Raw genomic sequence first — 14,126 nt, 5'->3', positions numbered from 1 at the left:
AGAGTTGTTAGTCCTGCACCGTCCACCGTAGCTATGTACTTGACATGGGAGGGTTAAGAAAACAAACAGAATAGGAATGAAGAAAAGAGACCACAGATTTATCTAAAGAGTCATGTCTGCTGTTTGCAATTTCACTTATAAAAATTTATTGGACTTGTTTTGCTTCATTTCCACAAACAGTGACAGGAAAACAGGTGAGGCAAACCTAATCACAGCCGTTTCTCCTGAGGACAACTGAATTTGTGCCTTAAGTTTGTGAAAGGGTATGTCCAAATTTTTAAAGCTTCAGATCTCTGCTCTATCTAGTAGCAACAAAAAAAAAAAAACAGTAACCAACCATAACCAAACACTATATCACACATCCTGTATTTAATCTTTGTGAACAAGCTTAAGAGGATGATATTTATTGGTTTGGTTTATGTTTAATTTCTCTTTTTTTTTATTATGATACAACATGTTTTATTTTCCACATTGGCCTGACAGAAGAATGACCTATTCTTCCGTAAAGGGCCACTTATACCAAAATAATAGTAATATAAATAACACAAGAGTATCCTGCCAGAATCTTAAAATATTCTGTGATACTGATTTATGGTCTTACTACCCTGCACTGGCTCAAACCCAGTCACCTGGCCTTAACAGCTTGACTCTCAGGCGAGCCCATTCCTCTCATATCCAACACACTAAATATTGGGTCCAGATTAACTTCACATGTTCTGTCATCATAAGATCATCAGTTACTCAGAACATCCGTGCATCTGTGAGTGGTCATGCTGCTGTGGTTCACTGGTGTGTACTCCTTGCTGCCTTGTTTATCCTGTTTATTTTTGAACTAAGGCAACAAGTGGAGAAAATGTAGATCGCATTTCCAAGATGTTTCGGGGCTTTATTCCACGTTGTCTTCTCCAATTCTGAGAGATGGATATCCCACAAGTGGCCCATACATGTGTTTTGAAAATAGCATGTTTACTATAGTAATTCTTCCGAAGCTAATCGTGTAATTGGAAATGATCTTTCCTGCTTCATCGCATTCTGCCATCGTGAGTCATCGCTGTCACGCCAGCGTTGCATGCAGGAAGCGAGCATCACCCGACACTGAATCCATAAGGGATCAAAACAGCAAATCTTGCCAGCATCGCTGACCATCACGCACGCTGGGTGATGCAGCCTATTTGAAATGTGAACCTGGCACTCCAGCGAGCTAAGCGATTGTATAACACCTCATTAGAACTGGGGAGTTAATCTGTAGTTTTGGAACCAAAGGATTACTGTCATATTGTCCTCATTACAACTTTATAGTTTAAGACATGTTTCATGACTTTCAAACGAAGTGGAGAGAAGGATTGTGTAACGTGTGGATTTCATTTGGACTTGTTCATTACATGCCAGGTGCACGACAAGGAAGTTCTGTCTATAATTTATAACATTATGGTGTGAAATTCATGAGTTTGTGGAATGTTTGTGCTTTTCACTGTAAAAACTATAAAATATTTTGGCATCTGGGCAAGAAACTGAACCCCTTAAACACCCCCAGTGTATCATCAGCGTGAGTGTGTGTGAGGTGAAGAAAGGCTGTGACTAGATGAAAAGTGTAAGTGGTTGAAAGTGGCTTGCAGTGGTAAGCACTTTGGAAGGATGAGAAAATGCTGTTCATTTACCTTTTATTTTAATTATTCCTAATTATAATAATGTGATTGTATTTTTGCACAGAATCACATAAAACTGTCTTTTGATTGCTAATTTCTCACAGGTTACAACATAAATAGGATATTTATATAACATAGGATATTTAGTGGAGGAACGATTGTGAGTAGGTGTTTTTTTAACGCATAGTTTCTGATAATTAATAATAATATGACACATTTTTATTTTCTTCCCAAAAAAGAACTTATTCGGGAACATAGTACATGTACTGAAAATCTTGGAAGGTTATAACCTGTTATTGTAATGTGCATAACAAAGCTATAATCAAATTCATCAACTATACTCAAAAAGTACCTTAAAAAAAGACTTTGAAGGAGAGGTCAGAGGTCAAATGTGAAATTTGATATTTTATACCCATATTTGATATTTTAAATCTTTATACAGTACTTTATATATGTCGACTATACAAACCACAGTTGTAAGAATCATAGTTAAAAGGCTGTTTGTCATTTTTCAGCCAATAAATGATTCAGTTGACTTTAAAGACCTTGGTGGATGTAAAGAAAATTATAATGGACTGTTAACATGACCCCACTCTACACCCCTACAACGTTTTTTTAAAATTCATTCAAAACCTTTTGAGCTATGGTGTTTACAGATTGACAAAGTGACACACATTCATGCAAATACTACAAAAAACACAACCTCCTCGGTGGAGGTAATAATATTCATATATTTTTCTTACATAAGTTTAATCCTTTTCTATGTAGTTAACTATCTGCACACTAAATTAAATTATTTTTGAATTATACCTGAACCCAAAAAGTACCCTTCTCCTTCTAAGCTGAACCCTTTTTCTCTTTATTCTTTCATCCTGATGGCTGTGAACGACTGGGCAAAGCACTCATCAGGCCAGCACAAGCAACACACTGGACCCTTGTGTAGTGCAGGGTGGTGCTCAATCAGCAGCATTGTCATCGTGGATGAGCATCGCCACAGCCTTATGCAAATACACAACACTGACTTGTTCTGCATGACTCAAGCTTTTACCTGTGAGCTATGCAAGCTGAAACTGGTGGCCATTATATTCAGTAGCTGAGCTGACTTTTCTACATTTTATCCAGAACAAAGTAGTTCATTATATTTTTCTGGATGACCTCTGAATAAATGAGCCATCGTTGAAATAAACACAACTCAGTGGCTTTTTAAAAAAACGTTTGTATGTTAAGATTTTGTACCTTCACATCACCGTACACTGTCAATTTCAAAAATTTAAAACCTACTTTTTCCTCAGCTAGCTTCGATGTAGTTGAACAGCATTCAATGTCAAGTAACTGTTACACATTCAAAGCAGCTTCCTCATCAGTTTGTTCAACATAAACTGCCAGTGAGGATGCTGGAGGTAGACCTGTGGCAGAGCTCCACATTCAAAGCCTGAGAAGTTAAGATTAAGTGCCGTGCTCTCCTGTTGTGTTTTTTTTTCTTTTTGGGTGTGAGGACAAAGCAGCTTCTGTTCCTCTCCAGTCTGAAATAGCAGCCCTATGTTTACCTTCATGACCCTCTTACCCTGGAGGAAGGGTGTGTCATCAATAACGAAATGTTGACAGTACTGTGCAGGTAACCCCACCCCCGACACACACGCATGCACGACTTTCACCTGGTAAAGGAGAGCTCTGCTGACTCGTTGACTTCTTTTCTTCGAGCCTGCTGCTCTTGGATATTTTTAGCATGATTTCATAAAGCTGTAATTAAGTCGGATGCTGGTAAACAATGCTCTGGTTGGAGGCCAACTCCAAACTTGGCTTAGTCATAAAAAGTCAGACGGTTTCAACGGAAAAAAAGAAATAACTTCATGTGCTGGAACGAGTGCAGTGCAGTCCATGGGGGTTGTAGGTTTTTTCTTAACAGGAACACTTGTGTTTTATATTTGCGCCTTGCCACACATTCTTTTGTGTTCATGGGGGAGGAAGAAGATGAGATGCTGACTTTTGAAGTCTTGCGGTCTTGTCACGTAAAGCATTCCTCACCGATGGAGTTGGACCACTCAGCCAAGCAGTCACTTCTCACTGCTTCCCTGTTATAGTTTTCCTCTGACTGACTTGAATTAAAAATTTGCCTGTGCGTGCATGTGTTGGTGTTTTTTCTTCTTCTTATCTGTTGCACATTTAGGTACAATTGCATGCTTGCTGCATTTGTGTCCTCCGTGTTTGCAGGCAGGAAATACATGCATTTGAGTGCTGGTATTCGTGTCAGGTGTGCAGCTTAAACACCTGTATTCATCTGTATGTCCATTTGCATAATATTTACAGGAGGCAAGCTGACTGGTTCATGAACTCTTGCATGTATTACGAGTAACTTTTGACCTATGTTGGTAAAAACACAAATTCGAGGTCAGAGTGGCACAAGGCTCACCTTTAGCTTGGCTCTTTGCATTGCCAGGAGATATTTTTATCAGGTATGAACAATTGAGAAAGATGGGTTTGAGTTCTCCTCTGCGGCCTCGGGTTTGACCTTCCTGTGGGTGCAGAGTCAACCTCAATCTGATGCTCTGATTGGAGCCAGATCCTTTGTCCCAGATTCCAAATCCTCACATCCTTCAACCTCACGAAACCTAAAAGTCCCACATTACACAAATCCAACTGAAATCTAATGTTGTGAAATATCAGGAGGGCGATGCGGCGGGATAAAAAACGCACTGTTGGAAAAGAAAGTTGACGTGCAGGTGAAATGAGGTCGAAGGTGAAGTCTCAAAGGGAGGCAAAGACAGCCTTTTAATAGTAATAGTTATTGTAGTTGTTGTGAAGTGGAAGGCTGCTGTTAATTCCTCACTCTTCTGGACCCACTTTTGGTGTTTTTCATTTTTATGAGGCAGGGGAGGACATCTGCTTGCATAGTCAACCCTTACAGGAATTCTCTGGGGACCTTTTAATCATCCGTTCGAGATCTACAATGTGAAGATGCTGCGATATGCTATTTTTGTCTACTCTCTCACCAGATGCTTTCCTGAACTCTTAATACTCTCACATCACACCCCTGGGGTCCATGAAAAGTCACATGCGATACTGTGATAGAAAGTCAATGTTCTGCAGACATTTTATTTTACAGTCCCAACAGCACGCTTCTGCTCCGCAAACCTCCGCAGGCTCCAGGGGGTTTGCGAGAGCCCCATTTGCTGTAAATGCCCAGAATTCCTAAAACCTTCAAATGCTGTATATTTTGAGTTCCTCAGACATTTCAGACACTCGGATGTTCTCGTACTCAAGAGGGCAATGAGACCTGTTAACCACTTTACCCTACACCCCTTCACACACAGACATATTTACACACACACACACACACACGCTCATGTACACCCCCTGCGATGGATTCCAGATCTGGAATTTAATGCATTTCTGTTTCGCATCACCTCCCAGGAATGCGGCACACGTGCCACAAGCCTCATAACCCCAAGCTGATGAATGTGAGGATGTTTAAAAGGAAAGGATGATGATGGGATACAGACGTTTCTGGGGGTGGGGGTGCGTCCGGTGCAGTATTTGACGTTATTGACAGGCCATGTTGTTGCAGAAAAGCAATGTTAGTGCAGCTGTGGTATGTGCCGAGCGCATCTGGACCACAGATTTGGGAACGCATTTTGTGTGTGTTTGTTTGGTCTGCCCAGTCTCACTCAAATTAACGACTATTGCACGATACGGAGAGAGGATGGAGCGAATTAACTTAGCAGGGGATCATACGGGGAGAAGCTGGGGGAGTGTGTGGGGGCGGGGGGTGATCTAAAAGTGGAGACTTTACAATCTAGTCTGTTTTGAACAGTGTTTACTTACACTGTGTCAGTCACATTCCTCTGAATCATATTAGACACTCTAGGTTGATTGCAACAGAGGAAAAAATTAGTGAGCTGCAGAAGATCAAGGTTGCGGCCAAGTAGAAAATTTTGCTTATTATTGCCGCCAAGCAGACATTTCCAGGTCACGTCACTCAGTTAGGAACCTAGAAAGCACAGTAATACTAAGGAAAGATATTTCAGAGTGTCCTCCAATACTTCCTTTAAGACAGGATACACTGGACCATCCTTTAATAAAGGAAAGGAAAGGTTGAAAATGGTGCTGCAAAGTGATGCAGATCATCATGAAAAATATTCTATTTTTTGGAAATAATGAAAATTATGTTAAGGTAGCAAAAAGTTTCCCATTATAAAGCTGCCACCCTGGCTAAAACACTTTGTAATGTAAGCTTATAAAAACACTGTACAGAAAGATGGCTGTTTATATATTAAAGTGATCAAAATAAAGGGAAGATTACAGTTTAAAGTTGTAGTTTCCATTGGTTATGTGCTCATTTGAGACATTTTAGGATTAATTAAATATTGTGACAGACTGAAGTGAATTCTTTTCCCTTCACCCCCCAACCAGTAATGGCAGCTGCCCCTCCCTGAGCCTGGTTTCTTCCTTTTAAAAGGGAGTTTTTCCTCCCCACTGTCGCCAAGTCCTTGCACACAGTGGGTCCGTGACTCCTGGGGTCTTCTTTGTATTATTGTAGGGTCTTTACCTCACAATATAAAGCGCCTTGATGCAACCACCGTGGTAATTTGGCTCTATATAAATACAATTTAACTGAATTAAACAAATACAAGTTGGACATCAAGGTGACCAGAGCTTCAGCCTTGATAATGAAGTCATTGCTTTCATCGGGATTTCCATATTTTATGCTACGTCCAGATGAACTGTTGCTTGGGTAAAGTTTATCATTAGTTTTACTAACCATTCATTTTTTAATTAGCCATTATGTCAATACTGTGTCATCAAAAAAAATACAATGTCATACTTTTAATTGGCCAACAGTCATTATGCATTCATGTCTACCTTATTTATATGATACAATTACCATGTCGGTCTAATCTGTTCTGTCATGTTTGGTTTAAATAAATCTGTAATTTCAAGATATTCAAACATTTAACTTCAGCACAGCATAATACAGCATACATGGAATTATGTGTAATTCTGATTGAGGATGTTTGTAGTGCAGCTTTAAAGATTTAAAGTAAGCTTTTAAATATAGGCTGCATATATTCTTAACATTCCATAATTCATGGTGGTTTAACTTTGCTGCTTTAAAATTTCAGCGATCTTGAAGAAAACGTTTAAAATGTAGGGCAGACGGCCGAAATTTGAACTCAGCTTTACCTGTGCCGCTGTGAATGAGTGAACTGCAGCATAAACACTGTGCGATGCTTGTTTATTGACTCTTTTCCGTGCTCCATTTCAAGCCATTCATTGCTCCCGTTGCTGCGTGAGATGAAGATAAATGTGCACGGTCACATTCTGCTTCCGCTGGAATAAGATGTTCTTTATTTACTCACTGCTATGTTGAATCATAGTATCAGAGTCTTAAATAATGATGCCTTATTTTCCATTCACAAAGCATTTGTTTAACTCTGAACAAATCTGGGATTAAATCAACTCTAATCAGTTGTTTTGGAACTGGAACATTTGAAAGTCAACGTTTTGCTTTTTGTTTGGTTTTTTTAAACTTCCTGGAACAAAACCAGAGAAACTCGAAGAATGTCAGATGTACTTTCAGATTCCTTTTTGGTACACTGAAACAACAGCCAGATGTCTAAATCACAATGATTCAATGGAACATAGAAATATAGTACTACTAAATTATTAAATAACAACACTGAAACGATTAATCCGAAAAGATACATTTAAAATAATACAAATAAATTTCCATAATTCTTGCTGTTCTTGTCTTGCATCTGGTTTTTCCAAATATTATCATCGTCTTTATATTTGGCTCATATTTGACTAATGTTATCTCCCTGTATGCTCTGGACCTCATATTAAGCAATTTCCTCATTACTCAATAATACAATGCAAGGATGGCAATTTAATTAATGTCATTTCTGTTACATAACTGTAGAAAAATGCAGTATCTATGATCTTGTCTGTATTATAACAACCAGACAGGAGACATGAGACAGTGATGAGCTTTATTTTTGTAAAACTAAAGGTTTAGACAGTGAAGTCACAGAAATGAAGTCAACATTTGTCACTATCCTGTCCCCAGATGAGCTCCAGTTAACATTTTACTCTTACCGTTTTGCTGCTTTATAAACTCACAGCACACATTTTATGACAGTGTAGCGCCCTCTAGTGATCACTCATGGTTAAAACAGTTATTACTTTATAAACTGGCTAATAGGGTAGAGGAAATATGTGCAAATATAACCTGAATTTGAATATTTCATATTTGAATTTGTTTTAATATTTAATTTGAATCGCTCAAATGTCTTTTTTCCCCACAACATTTCTTAATGCACAAACAAACTGGAAGTCAGCTGACCTCTTTCATACACAGATTCATTTCTGACTGGCCGGAGAGAGATGTGTCAAAGTAAACCAAAGTTTCTGGAGTTTGAGAGATAAAAGTAGGAGTATCTTGAGAATTTCTCCATTTCAGAGACATTGATTGCAAGGCCACTTATATCCAGTGTTCAATTAAATTCATGTCATATTGGATTTTTTTTTTTGATTTTGATTTTTTTTAAATTGAGCTATATATTTATTTATTTTACCTGTTTAAGTCATTTTGTTATAGTCTTTCATGTTTAGATGCTCCCACTTCTCACCTTAGGATAAATAGCACATTACCTTATTTAAATGCCTTTAGGTCAAATATCTGTCCGTCTAATGTTACCTGTAGATTAGCAGATACACATCGTCTGCCTTGCTGAGAGCAAGAGCCCCATCCCCGAATTCGATAAGTGGAAGAAGCTTGTTAAATGGATCGTTGTAACTCTTCTACGGTGTTAGAAAAAAAAGTCAGTTATTCAAGATGTGATTTATTATATGGTTCAGTTTCGAGCTTTTTTTTTTTTTTTTTTTTTTTTTTTTTTTTACACACACACACACACACACACACACACACACACACACACACACACATATATATTTTAAAAAAAAAAATCACAATTTTCAATTTTTACAGTATCAAAGTCACTGGTTGTTCTAAAATAACAAACTTTCTGCAGTTAGCATCTGTGCTGGGAGTTAGACTTCAGTAAAATAATCCTGCTAACAATATTTAGAAACAAGAAATGTTCCAGAGTCACTTAGAAATCAAGCTTGATGAAACAAAGTATTGAAAACAGCTCTTTGACGATAAAACATTTAGTGAATTGTACATGATAGTTTACATTCTTTTGAAGGTAACATTGTTAAAACATAAAGCCGACTAAATATGTACAAACACTTACATTTCAATGTAAAAATGATCTTAAGGAGACTAGTTTGTAGAGTAGTTTTTAGCAGTTTTAGTAGTTTCTGCTTCTTTAAAAGGATTAAAACAAAGAACCTAAAATACACTTTGGCTAATTCTTGTTAGACGGGTCAGACTCTGATCAAAAGTAGTGCATATCATGGACACAGTCGAGACAAACTGGAAGAAGAAAAACGGTGCAAAGCACTGGTGTGCACATTGTTTATACTCGTGGCTTAAAGGCTAGTTTCATTGTGTTTCATCCTTGTGTATTTCCTGTTAATGAGGTTATTGTGTTTTTGTGGGTCATGCTAAATTTATACTCTCCACCTTCATTGCAGAGATTCAGGAAAGAAAAAAAATAATTATTCCATATTTGACCAAAAACAAGTTTTACATGAAGAGTTTGTTTTTCCTAGAGTCAAACCAAAAACACAGATATTAGCTGCCTGAAATGGCCATATTACTTTACAGTTCTCCATCCATGAAACCTGTTAAAACAGAACAGTTTTCTTTTTTGTGTTTTTAATAAAGCTGAATGTCTTAAAACCAATTTCAAATCATGTATATTGTTAGCTCAGGTCTATTTGGACTATGGCCTGCCTTTACAGACAACAGGCACTGACCACTGTTAACTTCTAAGTACTCTACTCTTTATTAACTTTGTATCAAGGTAACGGGTAAGGTTCCCATTGGTCCTACAGGAGATCATACAGCTCAAAGTCACCTTCCACAATCATCGTACAGATGCCGGATGTGTTACACATGAACACAAAATGGAAAACTAAGTTGTGGTTATGGTCAGTTCGAGAAACAATAATGTAGATATTGATAAAAAAATGAAATCACAAGGATCTTGCCGATTCTTACAGTTTTAAATGGTTTGCAAATAACTGCAAGAAAGATTTATAGGCAAAAACCCAACAAACATTCTGTATACAGCAGGTAAAGTATTGAACACATCATCAATTATCTCTAAAGGTCCCATTGACACAAAATGTCCAAAATGTATGTGACAGAATGAAAAATGACACAGTGGAAAAGTATTGAACAATTTTTTAAATTAATTTATATAATTAATAATAAATTTATATAATTTAATAATTTATACATTTGATATTGAGTCATTTAATACTTGGTACAAAAGCCTGTGTTGGTGACAACAGCTTCAAAATTGCTCATGTGTGATTTTGGCCCAGTCTTCCACACAAACATCTTCAAATCCTGATTCCACACCTCTCTTCTATAAACTCTGAAATTTGGTTCTTTCCATACATTTCCAGTTGGATTCAGGTCAGATGACTGGCTGAGCCATTCTTACAGCTGCATTTTCTTTCGCTGAAACCAATTGAGAGTTTCCTTGGCTGTGTGTTTGGGAACATCATCTTGCTGAAGCGTTTCATCGTCATCATCCTGGTAGATGGCAGCAAATTTATATCAGGAATGTCTCAGTACATTTTTCAATTCATCCTTCTTTCAATAATATGAAGTGTGCCGGTGCTGTATGCTGAAAAACAGCCCCACACATGATGATCCCACCTCCAACCTTCACTGTTGGTATGGTGTTTTGGGGGTGATGTGCAGTGCCTTCTGCTGATTCCAGGTCTTTCTGTAGCTCTCCACAAGTGCTCCTTGGCTCTGGGACAACTCTGACAATTCTTTCCACTCCTCTGTCTGAAATCTTGCGGGGAGCACCTGGTTGTGGTCGGCTTATGGTGAAAAATGTTCTTTTCACCTCTGGATTATTTTAGAAATTCTGTAACTGGTGCCATCAGCATGCTTTCCAACAATAAGGTTGTGAAGGTCTTGAGAGAGCTCATTAGTCTTACCCATCATGAGAAGTCTCTTCTGTGACACACTGGTAATGAGTCACCTTTTTATAAGCTGTCGGTTTGGACTGAACCAGCTGACATTAATTTGCACTAAGCGTCAGGATTATTTTCTAATTACTGATAGATTTCAGCTGGTGTCATGACTTTCCATTCCTTTTTGTGCCTCGCTTTCTTCATGTGTTCAATACTTTTTCCCTGTGACATTTCTCATCATTACACATAATCTGTGGACGTCTGTGGTTTGATGTGGGTTTTGCTGACATTTTGGTAAAACTGCACTCGTGTGGATCGCATGTCCGACACGTGCCTGCACTTATCTGAGAGAAATGCTTACGGCAAGGGAGTTGCTAAGGAGGGTCAGTTACTTTAATCAGCCACTGTCCTTACTGCCATCATTTCTTTTACAATAAAATGTACACTGTAAAATCTTGCAGAGAAACTGTCAGTTTTGCACTTTGCAAGGACGGCAAAAACTATTTTGTGGTGTTACGTGGCTTTGTTGAAACATGCTTTCACATAAAGGCACGTATGTGCAGTATCTGCAGTGTATGATATTCCACTCCTATGTTGGACAGCTACAAATCTCCACAATACCGAATTCTTTGGATCCCTCTGTTCAACAACGTCTTCGTCTTTTGAGCCGTGGACCGTGTTTGTTGTCATAGTCACTGGTTCGGTTTGGCACTACTCCCATTGTCACTGTCACGTTGTGTGTAAAAATATAAACCGAATGCCTTCTATTGATTTTGTGCTGATTATCTCTCATATTTCTACTGAGGAAAAGTTATTTTGCAATAATTATCATTTTAAATCTCGTTCCCTAAATTATGAGGTGACTTTTTCTTGTTGGTGGTTTTAGAGATAATCAATGGTGGCCGCAGAGTCAAGTTTATCAGTTCTATCTGTGCTTCCTACAGGGTAACGTGAGATTTATTGATTAGTTAATGCCACCTTATTATAAAATGCCTTTTTATCCCGGCAAAGATATGCTTCATCAGAGACGTTCCAGTACATCCCAGCAGGCCTGTCTCATCTTTCCCTTGTTAGTTAAACATGTTTAAGGTTATGATAATGGTTTACAACAGCTTTACTGAGCTTAAGTTGCCTGGTTCTTCGTCTCCTGCCATTGTTTCTCCCTCAGACTGAGCTCTGCTTCAGAAAAGGCTGCAGGGCCCCAGTTTGTGATATTCTGCTGCCCCTTGGCACCTGAGCAAGAAACAGAAACAGAAAAAACATTGCTGCATGGCAAATACACACACACACAGCAAAACTGTTTATAGCGGAAACCACACAGCATACTATCACAAATTTGCCATACCAACAGTAAAGCGCAGCAATGGAGCAGTGATGATTTGAGCTTAATTTGCACCCACAGGACCCAGGCTCCATGCAGTCACTGAGTCTCCTCTGTGCACCAAAGTATTCTGGAGTAAATTTTTGAGGCCATCTAATAAACATCTTAGGTTTGACCCAAACTGGGTCATGCAACAAGGCAATGATCCCAAGCACAACCCCCCCCCCCCCCCCCAAAAAAAAGTCTTAAAAAAGAGACCACAACAGCTGATCCTCAGCTAAAAATCTGAGGATTTATTGTATGTGTAACTGCCATTTTTCTTCAAATTAAGCTAGCATTGCAAAAAAGTTGCAGGACTCTAGATGATAGCCTCTGTCTGATTAGCAGCTACAGAGTAGACCACAGAGGAAATGTTTACCAAACCCACAGAGTTCTCCCTTATCTACACTCTGTCCCTGCAGAGTGTAGCCTTCTACTTTTATGCCTTCCTCTACTGGCATGTGATTTAATGCCCTTCGAGGAGGTGGCGCTGTCCAACATCACGCTCACTGGAGTCATTGCTGTAAATCAGCGAGCAAAACCATTACTCGACACACACAACTACGACCAGCTGTGCTGCCAACTATTGCAACAACCAAACCACATGCATGGTTCCAGATACAGTTTATCTCAGTCTTGACTAATGACAGGACTGCTGTGCGTCCCGTTGTCTCAGCGTCTGCAATGGTGCAGACACGGAGAGAGACACCGAGAGTGTACTGACAACTTCTATGATTATAACCAGGGGTGCACATAAATGGTCCGCAGGTGCGCATTCGCTGTCAAAATAAAAGACGCGCACCAGATAAGAAGTTGCAACGCGCATTTGCGTACATATAAAAAGGCACTGTTTTTGTCCGCTAGAGTGGGATTTTCACGGCACATTCTAAACCACATCTCTGTGCGTTCATCATTTGTTTGAAGCCAGCTCACCTCCTGCAACCACTTTTCCAAGAATACGCGCTTCTTTTGTGGTTTGGACTCCTTCTGTCATTTCTTTGGAGGTGGAGGAAAACCAAAGTAATTGCTTAAAGGAGCTTCTCCGACATCTTTAAGAGTTCTAAACAAATGTCTGTCCTCCTCCAGAAAATCTTATGAACGCAAACGCGCGTTGCAACTTCTTATCTGGTGCGCGTCTTTTATTTTGACAGCGAATGCGCACCTGCAGACCACTTATGTGCACACCTGATTATAACCAGCTGCAATTGACTGCACAGTTTATAACATATCATAGGTCAGTTTTTACATGAAATAGAATGGCATTTATTATAATACAACATTTTTTAAAATCCTAACTATCATTGTGATTAGGTTGTCCAAAGCTTTTTAAAGTGTTTTTACTATTTTTTTTAATCTGAATTTATGTTATAGTGAAAAAAAACAACTCATTTTATATTTTTTATATGAATAAACAGATGTATGATATTCTGAATATATCACTATCACCTAAAAATAATCCCAACCCTAACCTTAAACTTGAATTTTAACTGTCAAACAGCTCTTAAGAAAAGCACCACATGGTGCAGGCGGATGCTCATTGGGTTTCTGTTTACCTGGTTGAATGAGCCGTAACAACCCCTCATGTTCAGCCACTTTGTGCTTCCAGGTCTTGGTGTTGTTGGTCGCAGTTTCCAGCTTCTTCTTTACCGTCTGGCTCACACATGGAGAAACAGAAAACGCAACACATGTATGAGGTTTAATAGATGTAAAAATGGCACCTATCAGCATACTGATTCACAAGTGGTTAGTATTAAATTTCTTGTCTAAAGAAATCTTGTCTAAATGGCTAAGCCTGAACAGGTGTCCCTGAGGCTTCCACAAAGTATTTGATTAAATGTGAATTCTTTTGGGAATGACAGACTAATCACATGATGAGTCTGCATATTTGCATGGAAAGCTGCTGTGCAAATAGTCCAGTCACTGCTAGCAAGGTGGATGCTGCATGTTCTGCCTCCTGCATGCAGGTGGCCCCCACCTCTAAACCACATGTAGCAGCTTCTGTAGTTTGTGGAGCAGACCGTCTCCTGCTGTGTGCTACATATGAGGAAGGACAACTG

The 14,126-nt window shown here is 38.9% G+C and overlaps 1 protein-coding gene across 1 annotated transcript in view; it reads right to left on the bottom strand.

The window, feature by feature from the left end:
• Nucleotides 1–7,622: 7,622 nt before the first annotated feature.
• swap70b (switching B cell complex subunit SWAP70b) overlaps nt 7,623–14,126 on the bottom strand; it is a 34,841-nt gene continuing 28,337 nt past the window's right edge. Inside the window, exons 11-12 of the mRNA XM_084934179.1 lie at nt 13,623–13,719; nt 7,623–11,942 (exon numbers count right to left, since the gene is read on the bottom strand). Coding sequence (XP_084790305.1) covers nt 11,833–11,942; nt 13,623–13,719 — 207 coding nt within the window. The 3' untranslated portion in view covers nt 7,623–11,832. The remainder of the gene's footprint in view (nt 11,943–13,622; nt 13,720–14,126) is intronic.

The sequence above is a fragment of the Perissodus microlepis genome, chromosome 7 (assembly GCF_051167445.1).
Source record: "Perissodus microlepis isolate ML-2025 ecotype Zambia chromosome 7, ASM5116744v1, whole genome shotgun sequence".
Classification (NCBI taxonomy): domain Eukaryota; kingdom Metazoa; phylum Chordata; class Actinopteri; order Cichliformes; family Cichlidae; genus Perissodus; species Perissodus microlepis.
The sequence above is the reverse complement of the archived record's forward strand: the minus strand, read 5'-3'. Positions and strand labels throughout refer to the sequence as shown.